This window comes from Zeus faber (genome assembly GCF_960531495.2).
Source record: "Zeus faber genome assembly, chromosome: 4".
Lineage (NCBI taxonomy): Eukaryota > Metazoa > Chordata > Actinopteri > Zeiformes > Zeidae > Zeus > Zeus faber.
This window is the reverse complement of record NC_137191.1, coordinates 31,255,790-31,269,676: the sequence shown is the minus strand read 5'-3', so window position 1 is coordinate 31,269,676 and position 13,887 is coordinate 31,255,790. Positions and strand designations below refer to the sequence as shown.

General features: G+C 41.4%; 2 protein-coding genes across 2 annotated transcripts in view; one reads left to right on the top strand and one right to left on the bottom strand.

Moving 5' to 3' along the window:
* LOC307229662 (fibrinogen-like protein 1) overlaps window positions 1-2,273 on the top strand; it is a 6,421-nt gene extending 4,148 nt beyond the window's left edge. Inside the window, exons 6-7 of the mRNA XM_079999696.1 lie at window positions 498-718; window positions 1,227-2,273. Of these exons, the coding sequence (XP_079855822.1) occupies window positions 498-718; window positions 1,227-1,455 (450 nt within the window). The 3' untranslated portion in view covers window positions 1,456-2,273. The remainder of the gene's footprint in view (window positions 1-497; window positions 719-1,226) is intronic.
* A 2,651-nt stretch (window positions 2,274-4,924) lies between these two features.
* LOC307229547 (microtubule-associated tumor suppressor 1 homolog A-like) overlaps window positions 4,925-13,887 on the bottom strand; it is a gene marked incomplete at its 5' end in the record, with an annotated part of 52,034 nt that continues 43,071 nt past the window's right edge. The window contains 8 exons of the mRNA XM_079999547.1: window positions 4,925-5,402; window positions 6,449-6,546; window positions 6,917-7,033; window positions 7,977-8,075; window positions 9,462-9,535; window positions 9,852-9,957; window positions 11,128-11,218; window positions 11,637-11,760. Of these exons, the coding sequence (XP_079855673.1) occupies window positions 5,189-5,402; window positions 6,449-6,546; window positions 6,917-7,033; window positions 7,977-8,075; window positions 9,462-9,535; window positions 9,852-9,957; window positions 11,128-11,218; window positions 11,637-11,760 (923 nt within the window). The remainder of the gene's footprint in view (window positions 5,403-6,448; window positions 6,547-6,916; window positions 7,034-7,976; window positions 8,076-9,461; window positions 9,536-9,851; window positions 9,958-11,127; window positions 11,219-11,636; window positions 11,761-13,887) is intronic.

Genomic DNA, 13,887 nt, shown 5'->3' with positions numbered 1-13,887 from the left:
GTGTCTGTGTGTGTGTGTATACAGCTTCACTCTGCTCCGTTAATGTGTCAGTATCCATTATTCCCCTCTGAAAAGCAAGGGTCATTTTCTATTTATAGAATTATATACATATATATATATATGTGTGTGTGTGTATATAAAATTGATTAATCAAATTATGAAAATATGTTAATGGCGTAAAAATACCTAACCTTATTGCATTATTAATGTAAATTTTGATGGCTATAATATAGAAATGCAACTGTGTACTGTCTACAAATCTGTTTTTATTATATGAACATGATAAAATAAAATCACCCAAAATGTACTCGGTAGCGATTTTGTATATATTCTATTTTCATCTGTAAATGCATTTTGCAAACTTAGTATTTTAAACAATTATTTTGTAGAAGTTAATATTATTATGAATATTATCATTATTGTTATTATTATATACAACTATATATTTATATACATACATATATTATTATATACAACTATATATTTATTCCCCACAGGACCAGTACCAACTCCACTTGGGCCAGTACACTGGCAATGCGGGGGACGCCATGGCCGACGCCCCCGGCTCTCCCTCTCGCCTCACCACAAACAAGTGGGACGGTCCGGGTTCAGAGGCGTTCAAATTCAGCACCTTCGACCACCGGAATGACGGCGACGACGGTGAGAGCAGCGACGTCCAGTGCATCAGACACGACAAGTCAGGCTGGTGGTTCAGCAGGTACCAAGTCTAAACCGTCTGGAAGTGGTACAGAAAGCAGATCAAGTGGGTTTTTTTTTTGGTAAATTTCGGAGCCTCGATAGATATGGCTCTCGTCATTTCCCAGATTGCTCCACCTTGCAAAAGTTAGTCGAGCAGTAGTCCATTTTTGAAATTATTATCTTAAATCATTCATTGTCAAGATCTTGTTCCAATTTCAATTACAGGCATTATTTGCTGTGAAACGAGCCATATGGGCTTTCCTCAACAAAAACAACCTGCTTTTGCAATTTTGCAGTGACCAGAAAACACATCTAGATGCTTTTTTCTACAAATTATTTGCCAGAAGCAATGGACAAGGTCTTAAACGTTTGCCCCATTGGGCTGCATGTAATAAGGCCTGGGTTGAAAAATGGTAAAGCCGTCCTTTAAGGCAAATGAAAAGTTTTTAAGGACCCCTGGCATTTATTTCTTGTTCTCGATACCTCTTTTCCTCATCCCTCTTCCACTCATCCCCCCTTTCTTCCAGGTGTGAGTCGGGCAACCTGAACGGCCATTACTACAAGGGGCCGTACGAGGCCATGACGGAGGACGGCGTGGTGTGGTACACCTGGCACGGCTGGTGGTACTCCATCAAGTCCGTGGTAATGATGGTTCGAGCCTCCGACCTGGAGCACCCACCGCCTGCCATGGCCGCGTTGCTGGGGCAACAGGAGCATGTACAGACAGACATGGGCGAATCGGAAGAGCCCTACTAGCCCACACTGGTAAATGTTCACGTTTTGGGTCTTTGACCTAACGTTTACAGCCGCAGTAGAGCTTTGATTAGTTTAGTATCTTAATTAATTAAAGGCAACTTCAGCTCGCTTTTACTTTGAAATTATCTTGACGATGATTTCCTATTTTATGATACAGTCAGTATTACCAGCATAAGCTAAACCCCCCAAAATAACCTCTATAATCTCATAACTAACAACATACTCAAATAACCTATGCACACTATTCTTATGATTTTATTTCTATGCTGTGATATCTTGTAAGACAATAGAACGTCATTCATCCGAACCCCACCAGAATGATGGTCATTGGGTTGACCCAAACATAAATGAATATTAAGAAACGTATTAAGAACCCTTGTGATTTACTCAGTGTTTGATCCATAAAGATTAAATCAATACATACAGTACGTACTGTGACTTATTGAGAGCCATAAAAAATTCAACATTCTTAACATTTGGAGAAGTGGAGTTTGGATGAACTGGGTTCTACTGTACTTTGTTGAAACAATATGATACATTTCTATGCTATGACAGTTTTTGTACCTGTACCTTTTGTACCTTTCTTTTATACTTGTATATAATTTGCACAGGGCGACGCCTTGATGTGTTTGATGGCACATTGTCCCTGACTTCAATGAGCCTCAAATGTTAAGTGCTGCATTATAAGCCACATACATACACACACCACAGGAACCAATATTAAACTCTGGTCCTGGATTTGATGTAAAACGGAATACTTGTGATGACATCTCACTGTGTTTTATTTGGATGATTGAAATAAAAGAACATGAATCCGGTCAGGTCTCATACTGCGTTTATTTAATGTCCAAAAAGGAAGTATAACTTGAATAAGCTGAGGCTTTCTGGGGGCACATCAGGCAAAAGGAAATATGTATGTGTGTGTGTGTGTGTGTGTGTGTGTGTGTGTGTGTGTGTGTGTGTGTGTGTGTGTGTGTGTATATATACACACACACACACTACTCAAAAAAAGTCAGGGATATTGGGCTTTCGGGTGAAATTTCAGGATGAACCTAAAATGCACTATAACCTTTACAGATGAACTTAATTTGACCTTCTCTAAACTTTTGAATGCACATGTCCAACTGTTCAATGTTTCAGTACTTTTTGCACAACTTGCTGTTCTCTAACAAGGAGCTGAACGACAAAATTCACAACAGGTGTTTGATCCATGAATCGACCAATACATTTCCTGGTTCAATTAGAATTGGTATCTAAACAGTCCTCTTCATCATGCTGTTCACATTTTGACTTCATGAGACCAAGACGACACCTAACAACTGATCAACAGTACCGCGCCATTGTGAGGCTTCAAACAGGATGTTCTCAGAGGGAAGTGGCCACTGAGCTTAGAGTGTCACAGAGTGTCATCAGCAGGTTGCAACAGAGACACAGAGAGACTGGAGGAGTCACAGAAAGGCATAGAAGTGGACGTCCTTTGGCCACATCCCACACTGATGACCGCTTCATTGTGAACAGTGCCCTGCGGAACCGGATGATAAATGCCAGTCAACTCCAGGCACATTAAAGGGAGGTGAGAGGCACCCAAGTGTCATGTCAGACCATTCAAAACCGTTTCCTTCAGCGTGGTCTGCGTGCTAGACGACCTGCAAGGGTACCTGACCACACCACCAGGCACAGGCATCATCGTCTTGCACGGGCCAGGGAGCATTTACGCTGGACGAGGGACCAGTGGCCTCAGTGCTGTTCTCTGATGAAAGTCGATTCACGTTGAGCAGAAATGATGGCCACCAACGATGTTGGAGACGTCAAGGAGAGCGCTCTACATCAGCCACTGTTGTCACCGGACGAGCCTTGGGTGGTGGTGGTGGTGGTGTTACAGTGTGGGCAGGTGTGTCTAGTCAATACAGAACTGCCCTTCACTTTGTGAATGGCACAGTGACAAGCCCATAATACCCGAATAACATCATTAATCCAGTCATTGTGCCCCTGCATGAACAACACAGGCCTCATTTCATCTTCACCGACGACAATGCTCCAGCTCATGGAGGTGGCATCATTAGGGAACGGCTGCTGGAGACTGGGGCACCTCAAATGGAGTGGCCTGCACTTTCTCCAGACCTGAATCCCATAGAAAACCTATAGGATCAGCTGAGTGGCCGTGTAGAGGCTCGTAACTCTGTACCCCAGAACCTCAATGACCTGAGGACCGCCCTTCAAGAAGAGTGGGGGGCCAGGCCTCAGCAGACAATAAGTCGACTTGTGAACAGCATGAGACGTCGTTGTCAAGCTGTAATTGATGCTCAAGGCCACATGACAAGTTATTGAGACATTGACATTTTTTGTTGTGGTAAACCCACCACTGTTGTTGGCTTTTGTTTCAATAAATTGTTTGAGATGAGGAAGTAACCATTGCCTGCTTCTACTTAAATGCCCTACTTTCATGATATAATATCACTGTAGCGTGAACTTTTTACATTTTCAATGAATTTAATCCGAAAGCCAAATATCCCTAACTTTTTCTGAGTAGTGTATATTCACACACACACACACACACACACACACACACACACACACATACACATACACACACACACACACAGACAGACACAGAGGAAATAACTGTAATCGCAATCGTTACCTTTTACTACTAGCCTGAACTAAGGATTGGTTTTGGAACAGATCTGATCGGTAAAGTGTTTCTGGGGAAATTGGAGAAAATCCATTATAGATTTGGGTTGAACATCTTAAAATGTGTGTATATCAAACGGCGTTCAGAGCAACTTCATCTCCGAAATGAGAGAACTTTAGCAGTCTGGAGAGCCCTGTTTTGAGTTTTTAACATCCAACAGCGTTTTACATTCGGCGTTCTTGGTCATCAAGGTAGATGTTGTCAGGGACTGACAAGGGAGGGGGAAACACTGACAGGGTTGACAGCGTACGACGCAAATCAGATCGTCAACAGTTTAAACGCTCAGCACACTGCCGTGTGAAAAGGCTGGTTCCCGTTTTGGGCCGTCTAAAGGGACATGCAGTTGATTAGCTTCCTGGGGTTTGGTTTGATTGGGCGCCGCTCTTTGGGAAGAGAAACAAATGACATTCTCACTGAAACGAAGGCAGAGAGAGCGGGAGAGAGAGGTGTGATCCAATGCCGATCCAATGGGAACCGCCTCTTCTGTATTCCCCACTTCACCGAAACCCAAACAAGTTTCCTCAACTTTTCCGACAGCTCTGTGCATTCAAGGCTGTTTCTCACGCTTCTTTAGAATGAGAACGCAGTGAGGAACAGCCCGAGTCAAAATAAAACTATACAATAACACAAAAGATTTCCTTTTCTTTCAAAAAAAAGAAAGAAAGGGAGAAACGGTCCAAACGACAGGGAAACTATGTACAAGCCCTGAGGTGTGCCTGTGGTTTGACACCAGAGACACCAGAGAGAGAGAGAGAGAGAGAGAGATGACGGCAGCTCTCTCTCCTCGGTAAGTGCCTTTGTGTCACTGCAGAGTCTCTGAGCTCTCACCAACGACAAAACAGTTTGAAATAAAGTTTTTTTTCCTTTCAGTTTAATTAAAAATGTACAAGTTTGTCCGGCTGACGGGCAAGGCAACCCCGGGAGACGGAAGTCTGTCCGACACCCGCTGATCAGTCCGTTTGTCCGTCTGAATTTGGAAAAAAAAGCTTTAATCCCAGAGAGGCTGGAAATGGTGGTTTTGAAGGGCGTGGGTCAGCGGGGTTATCTGGGTGACAGTGGCGGCCCCGTGGGAAAGGAGGTGGAGTTGCGCGGCGAGGCAAAGGGCGAGGTGGGAGAAAGGCGGCGGGGGCTCGCCAGCAGGTCGCCGTTGTGCAGCTTCCACAGCAGCTCCTCGTTCTCCATGGAGAGACGCTTGTTGACCTTGGACTCCTTCTGCAGCGTCTGCTGGAGCACCACCTGCTCGCTGGAGAGCTGCCTGGAGGGTGGGGGCAGAGAGTCATGCATGGCGTTTACACACAGAGAGGCTTCTTGGTAATTTAGACGAGCCACATTAATAGGAAAAAGTTGCCCGAAGAATCTCAACCTAACAACATGAAACCCTATGCTCATTGCTCACTGTCTGTTGTCTATGACAGGGGGTTCCCAAACTGGGGTCCTTCGGGGGGTCCTTGGGCAGGTGGTCCTCAGAAAAATGTTTGTTATTTTACATTCTTAGAAGAAAATAAAATCACAAAACGCGAGCTGCTGTTGAATGGCAAATTAAATGTTGCCTATTGTATCAAATTGAGGGTCGCCAAACACAAATCAGCTCACTAGGCGAGTTCACGTTCAAGTTCAAGAGATTATTTGTCACATACATGTACCATGCACCAAATCCACGCTGAGCCACTTCCTGTGTCTCGAGGCATTTAGTTAGGGGGGAATCTGAAAAGTGTCAATTGAAAAATGTATCTCACGGTGAGTGGCAGTGCCAGGTTGGATAATTGGATTTGGATGGAACCTTTTGACCGTTTTGCCGTTTTAACAAAGCGGTTGAAATTTTTGACTTTTGGCATCTGCCAAAAATGTTTGGTGTTGAAGAGAACAAAGTTCCATAGAAAAGCATGAAAAAGCCAGAGAGACAGGAAAAATTCTCCTGTAGCATCTGCAAGAGCCGGGCTGTGTCTGCCGCCCCCTACTGGTCATAACTGGACAGTGAGCCATCATAGAGCGGCGGAATCTTCAAAATCCAGTTCAAGTTCAAGTTCAAGAGATTATTTGTCACATACATATACTTACGGTCATGCATATCCCAGAACCGGGATTGTGGCACCGCCCGTACGCGAGCACCTTGTGTTGTTTATGCACATTTTAGAATTTTTAGAGCTTATAGAGCTTATTGTGCATAATCAGCGGGTGTCATGGCATTTCACTGCATATATGTATGACCATATGTATATGTATATGGATAGGTCTGTTATTTTTCATCCTTTAAACAGAGGAAAACAGAACGGGAGACCGCGGAATACAAGCAGTACGTACTTTGAGAGTGCAGCGTGTTTGTCCATCCTGGCCTTATAATCCTCGTTCTCCTGTTGGACCTTCGTCAAACACTCCTCGAGCTTTACATTACTCTCCACCTGATATGCACACACAGACAGGGATGTTCTTTTTAAAGTTGCTGAGGAGATAAAGATAACAGTTTGTCAGTTTGTGGAATTAGCTTTGCACTATATAGACATAATTTCCGGCTTGGAGCTGCTCATTTGAACCGACCGAACCTAGAACATCAATGTGTGACTTTACATAAGAGTGAAGGTATTGTGGGGACCTTTACCAATCTCGTATGAATTCCCCTGGCCAATGGACAGGCACGAACGAAGGCTTTCCATATATATATATATATATATATATATATATATATATATATATATATATATATATATTTTTTTTTTTAATCATTTTTAAAGCCATCATTGTGGCGTATGTAGACAGACGTTTGTGTCTCACCAGTTTATCCATCTCCATGATCTTCTTCTCCTTCTGGTGCAGTTGAGAGTTTTTGATCTCGAGAACCACCTTCAGACTGTCCAGCTCCTGTTCCAGGTACACGGTGTGAGAATCCTTCTGGAGAGAGAGGGAGAGAGAGAGAGAGAGAGAGAGAGAGAAAGAGAGAGAGAGAGAGAGAGAGAGAGAGAGAGAGAGAGAGAGAGAGAGAGAGAGAGAGAGAGAGAGAGAGCGCGTATATTAGTGTTTGGGAAGTGTGGGCGTGGTACCCACCGGCAGCAACAGAGGGCGCCGTGTCATTTTAGACACCCGTCAGATGGTCATTTGGCTGATCATGACTACGGAGAAAACCTTGGGTGGGACATTGGTTGTTGTAGGGCAGCTGTGAATCATTAGCGATCACGGCTGAATCTCAAACGGATGAGTCGGTACACTCTGCGGTTGGGTGCATGTGTAGTTTTTTATTTTGTATTTTTTGTGGAATGATGTTCCCCGCAAGTAGATTCCTTGTGTTCTCAGCTTTGAGGAAAATAAAAATAGATGTCTTTCACAAGCTGACAGCAACATTATGAAATAGTATTCGTTGTACTAGTATTCTTTGTACTTTATTTCAATGTTACCAATACGATAAACTTGTCATATTGGTAACACTGAGTCTATTTGCGTTTCTAAATACATTTTATTTTGAAAAAATGTAATTAAATCTGAGATCAACTGAGATTCAATTTCTTCACATATCTGTATATATTATTAGTTACACTACTACACAACTACTTGTACATTATATACACTTATTTACACCTATTCATTATATGTTGTCTCCACTTATCTGTATATACGCATGCACGCACGCACACACACACACAAATTTTACATTATATTTTTATTCTCCATTTTATTTATTTTCCATTTGCTTAGGCAATGTAAACTGAAATGTACCGTTTCCCCATGCCAATAGAGCCGGTTGGATTAAAATTGCATTGAGATTACAAATATGAATAGTAGATTGACATACTTGACTTTAACTGGCATTACTTGAACGGTAGTTGATGAAAAGATTTACCAGGTTCTTGTCACTGAGTATTCGTTTCCTCCTCTCCTCCTCTGCTTTGAGCTTGTCGTTCAGTTTCTCCTTCTCTGAGGACAGTTCTGCTATCTTCTCCTGGAGAGGGAGAGAATGAAAGAGAGAAAGAGGGAGGGTTGAAGAGGGAGTTTATGTGAGAGTGTTTTTATTTCAACATTAGACCTTTTAAATGAATTTGAAATGTAATAAATAAACATTCTGTGTAATTCAAAGGAGGTGATCAGGTCTGCATGAAATAAAATACATTATTATTCTTATATATTCTTATATATTTATTTATAATTATTATTATTATTATTACCACTTACAATATAATAAAATAATACATATGTATATATTATTATATTGTTAGACATGTATTTATTATTATTATTGTTAGGGCTCCAGCCCCATTGTTATTGTTCGGATTTTTATTATTATTATTCTCTGTGGCATTTTTCCAGCAACAAGTGCTGGACCGATGGACATGGTTGAAAATAGACTTGTTTTATTAACATTGAACATGTTAAATAAAATAAAGAGATTAAATTTGACCGAAGTAACCGAACGTTTGCGCATCCAAATTGTTATAAATTTGCAGGTTGTGGCTACAAATGTCCATTAGCATCGTGAGCGCTGCATGGTGTAGACTCCATCGCTCTGTAGTGGTTACAAACGTGTAGTTGAGGAGGGTGTCTGTTTATCGTATTACCAGCTTGACGTCAGCGGGGCTATTCGATTGATTGATTTATCTCTTTTGCTCATTTTGTAAATTAAGCTATTCTGTTCCATCTAACCCAGTATTAGATGCGCGTTGTGTCCCTCCTTACTTTGCGGAATTTGACGAAGTGGTAGGATACAAACTGTGGGAGTCCATGATGCGTTTCATGTACTCGCTATATAGAGTATTGGAAAAACAAGGGCAAACAGAGACACCACCATGTGACACGAACAGCTCATCGTGCAGAGGAGCGCCGGTGCCTCCTCCGTTCTCTCCGGCCGCTCAGCGGGGATGAGGCCCCCCAGAGCTGATGCAACGGGTCTTCCTCAAATTTGAACCCAAAACCTGCCCTCCTCTCAACCCGAGCCTGGCACGGCCCCATCCCCGCAAAAGGAGAGCGATTAAAGAAAGAATCCACGATTTTCAGTGAAGTCTGGTCTGACACAGTCAGAGTCCATCTCCAATCCACCCCGCATATAGTCATAGAGCGCAGATTCAGGAACCTCGGAAACCTGTAATATCATGTCTGTCATGACAAAACTGGACCCCATGTATTACTGCCTGGAGCTATATTTATTATTATTATTATTATTATTATTATTATTATTATTATTATCATTAATAATAATAATAATAATAATAATAATGATCACAAATGTGTATTCATTATTATTATCATGATTATTATCATTTTTTTTTCTTTCACTTTAGAGATTCAGCTTTAAAATTATAACAAAAATAAATGACAAAAAAACAAAACTCACAGAGAGAGAAGCTTCATTCTCCTTCAGAGTTCTGTCCAACTTGTCCACGTCCATCTGCTGAACCCTCTTCAGTTCTGTAGGGGGAGAGGACACGCGCTTTAAAATATATAAGATGTTTAGAAATATACCAACATAATGAAAAGTGGAAGCATTGAGTTTACGTGTAGTTTTGGAACTGAAAGGGACAGTTTCATATCAGATTTTGTTTCAGCAAATCAGCAAATAATTATGACACAGCTTATCAGAAACCTCAAACACCTCAATATTACTGGACATTTTAGTATTTGTATCAGGACTCATTGAAAACTAACCAAGGATTTGACATTTTCAAATATAAATAAAGCTAAAGGTTGAGTTGGTATTTTTCGTGTTTTGACACTCTAGACCCACCCTGTACAGAGGTCTCGTACTGCTGCTTGAGAGATTCCATTTCCTGGCTGTGGCTCACTTCCTGTTTCTTCCTTTCTGCTTCCTGTCTGCTCCGAAGCGCCTCCACCTGGGGACATAAACACACAGACACACACACACACACACACACACACACACACACACACACACACACACACACACACACACACACACACACACACACACACATTGGTTCTGGGTGTCACGTTTATGTTATTGTCTGATACAGAGTTCTGTTTTGTGTAATTACTGTAATATAGTGTCTCTCCAGCCACTTTTTCAAATTACACTTAAAAATAAAGAAATTAAGAATGTAAATTGTGTTGCAAGATCAAAATTCCAAGGCTGCACTAATTCATCAAATCAGTTCCAAACAGAATGCCAGCTCCCTCAGAACAAGTTTCATTCCGACAGCGAGGGCTTTTCGCAGTGATGAAAGTTTTGGCTCTTTTTTGAGACTTGGTTCATGACAGATCACCCTTTAAAAAAGGCAGCTTGATTTTCTGACTCATTGTTTGTTTGATTCAGCTGGTTTAAAGCTGTGAGCTGGTTTAAAACTGTGAGCAACTGAGGACCTTCAGCAAATGATGACGAGAGTAAGAGGTGTTCTGAATTGTGAATAGAATTCTCAAACTAATCGTTTTGTTATGTAAAAAATATTTATTTTGATGGAATGCAATGAGTAAATCAGTCATGCATTGGCCTGTTTTTCTTGTACTTTAATTTAGCCATCGGTGACTATTTTCATTTGGTCAACTTGCAGTCACCTACTCTTTTGCTGCAGTGACTCCTGACTCCCAAATAATTCAAAAGATTTGTTTGCTTATGAACGAATAATTTGCGATTCTTGCAATAATCACTAATAGTAGGCCATAATAATAAGCACAGTTATACATGTTTCTGACGTTTTTAGTGATGCAAAGTATTGTGGTATGGTGTGGAAAAAAAGAGGTTGCTGTAATAGATCTAAATCAAATTGATAAATCAATTTGTCCGGTTCATTCAGTAAACATGTCTGATTTCATGTTTCTGCGCCATAAATTGGTTTGAAACTGTGACAAATGTACTTATTGTAAGTCACTTTGGACAAAAGCGGCATGCTAAATGACGTAATGTTATATAATGACATAATGTAATATGTAGTATGTAGTCATACGGAATTCCATAATTTCAAGAAGAACCTGATTCAGAAGAGGAAAGATTTCACAATTTCACGAGACATGCAGCAGTGTGCGTGTGGTGTGTTTTGCCTTCTGACCTGTTGCTCCATTAATGTCCGATATTTGTCGGCCTCCTCCTGGTATCTGTGATGAACTTTATCCCACTCCGTTTGGTAGAAGCTCTTCAAGCTACGAGAGAAACACATCGAATCACAGCTACACTTAACAAATATGAAATATTGCAACCTTACAACATTACTCCAACTCCAACATTACTTTTTGTGGTGAATTTTAATCACACAAGCTATTATTAGAAACAATTAAAGGTCGCCTCAGTAAGTGCTTCCCCACTTAACTGCAGAGAGACTAAAATAATATATGGAGACAGGTTTGAAGTATGTATCTGTTGAAAGACGCCAGACATTCCATTGTTACTTTAAATAGCTGTGGAGATATCTGGTATCTTTACCCAGGCTGGTGGTGGAAACAAGGCTGTTGAAAAGGAAGACTTGTTTGCTGCCAACAGTTGGCGGCATTTTCCCCCAAGAATGCCAAATGTCTGACCCAACATCAAACATTAATTGTTTAGTAGTTCCCTTCACCCTACCGGTCCTCCAGCTGCGAGAGTTCCTCCCTGTGCTGCTCCTCCAGCCTGCACAGCGCCTCCTCCAGACCGCAGCGCACTTCCTCCTTCTCCTTCTGCAGCCGCTCGCAGCACTGCGATGAAGACACTGAGAGCCCAAGGAAAGACGGAAATCTTTCAGCTGAGCTTTATAAAAAAACAGCACATTTACACTTGGCCGCTTGATTCTAATAACTTTCGTACATTAAAAATAACAGCTTCAAAATCACAGCTGGCACGCACCAGCCCTCACTTTCATTGCGCCACGGGGTTTGTTTCACCCTCTGACTCGCACGTGTGAGCAGATGTGCCAGGCCGAGCACATCTGGTACCTACACCAGTAGCAGGGGGCCTCTCCCCGCGGCTCTCAGTCCGCAGCTCCCATTGCGCGGTCCGTGCAATGGGAGCTGTCACCTAGGAGTTATATATATATTTGCGTTTGTAACATAGACTGTTATTGAAACGTGACTGTAAGGTTCAAATTTGTCTGGTAAAATAAATTATTTTCGGACACCGGTCCGAGTTTTACGAAAGTGGTGTAAAGGCGGAAAATCCCAAATACCAAAAGGGACATAGTGCTGCTTTAAATCGTATAATCAAAAAACAGAAGTAACTAGTTTACTAGTTACATATTCTTGGCGTAACTAGTAAACTATTGCTGCTTCAATGGCAACATGTTCAAAAAGCTAACTAGTGTGCTGAAAAGATGACTAGTAGTGACATGGGATCATTGTGCCACAAGTGAGGTTTTTAATGTAAGTAGTATAAAGAAAGAGCAATTAGTTTCTGAGTAAGTAAGTAAGGTAGTAAGGTAAATATGTTTGATATCGAGATTGATTGTTCTACCTGTAAAACATATTGTCCAACATGTTACGAAAAACAGGCAACTAGAAGGAAAAAAACATTTCATATCAAGGATTTGGGATAAATACTCATTGGGCTTGCCTTACCTACCTACATACCTACCTGTTTACCTACCTATCATCTGAACACATTATCTATCAATAATAGATCATTTTGTTGTGGACGCTGCTTTAGAACGAGGTGTGTGTAAATTGTTAATAATAATAAAAAAATAATGAACACAAATACGGAATATGTTTTGGACTCCTACAGTTTGTGCGTTACGACTGGCTCGAACGCTGCATAAGGAGGGACAGGGCACCGGGTAAGATGCAAATAGAATGCGTTTATATTTACAAAAAGTGCAAAAAAGATGAAATATCAAATGAAAAAGCCCTGACATCAAGCAGGTAAGACAATACACACACACGCTCACACACATGCGTAGTTTGCAACACCTACAGAGCAATAAAGTCTACATTACGTCGCTCGCACGATGTGAACGTGCGTTCGAAGCCACAACCTGCGCATATATAGCAAATTGTATGATGATGTCACAAAGCGTCTTCCCCCACAAACTCATCTCGCTCCACCAGCTGACTAGAAGTTTTTAGAACCTTGGCGTGTGGGTTATGCGCAAACGTTTGGCTACTTCCCCTCATATTTCATCTGTTTTTCACTAGTTCCTGCTCTGAATGTGGATCGATATGGATGAAACTTGAAGCACAAGATGTTTGAGACCTCCCAGTTGTAACGAGACCTCGATCGGTCTGTAGCTCCAGCGGTTGTACTGTTCCAAACACTTTTAGCCCGAAATGTGCAAAGGAGAATAATAATTATAAAAATCCGAACAATAACAATAGGGTTAGGGGTTAGGGTTAGGCTAATAATAATAGCAGCTATTCTTTGGGGGAAGCCCCCTGATCTCGTAAACTCAAACTCTAATTCCCTGAACAGACTGAACCACACGCAGCTGAAATATGGCGGAGGCACGGAGGAACACAAAGAAAAAAAAAATCATCAAATCAAACAAGCATGAAAATATGAAAAACAAATATAAACACGAAAACATAACAATGTACAGTACTGTATATACACAGCGGACCTTAATGTATGCAAAAATATTTTCTCAATGTGTCACCTGATGTGTAAATTCCTAAGGCAAATAGAATGCATTCAAGATGTTTAAAATATTACATCTTATGTTGCAAAGGACGCGTCTTAAGGATGAAATGTAGAGACAATCCGATTGAACTGGTTCAACTGCCAATTGGGTGAACTAACAGGAATTTAACAGGTTTGGGGGGGGTCTCCGAATGTTCCTGCTTTCAGCGAGAGTCAGAGATCTCCACGTGTTGAGCCGAATAAAACTGTCAATGCAGTCGAACGTCCA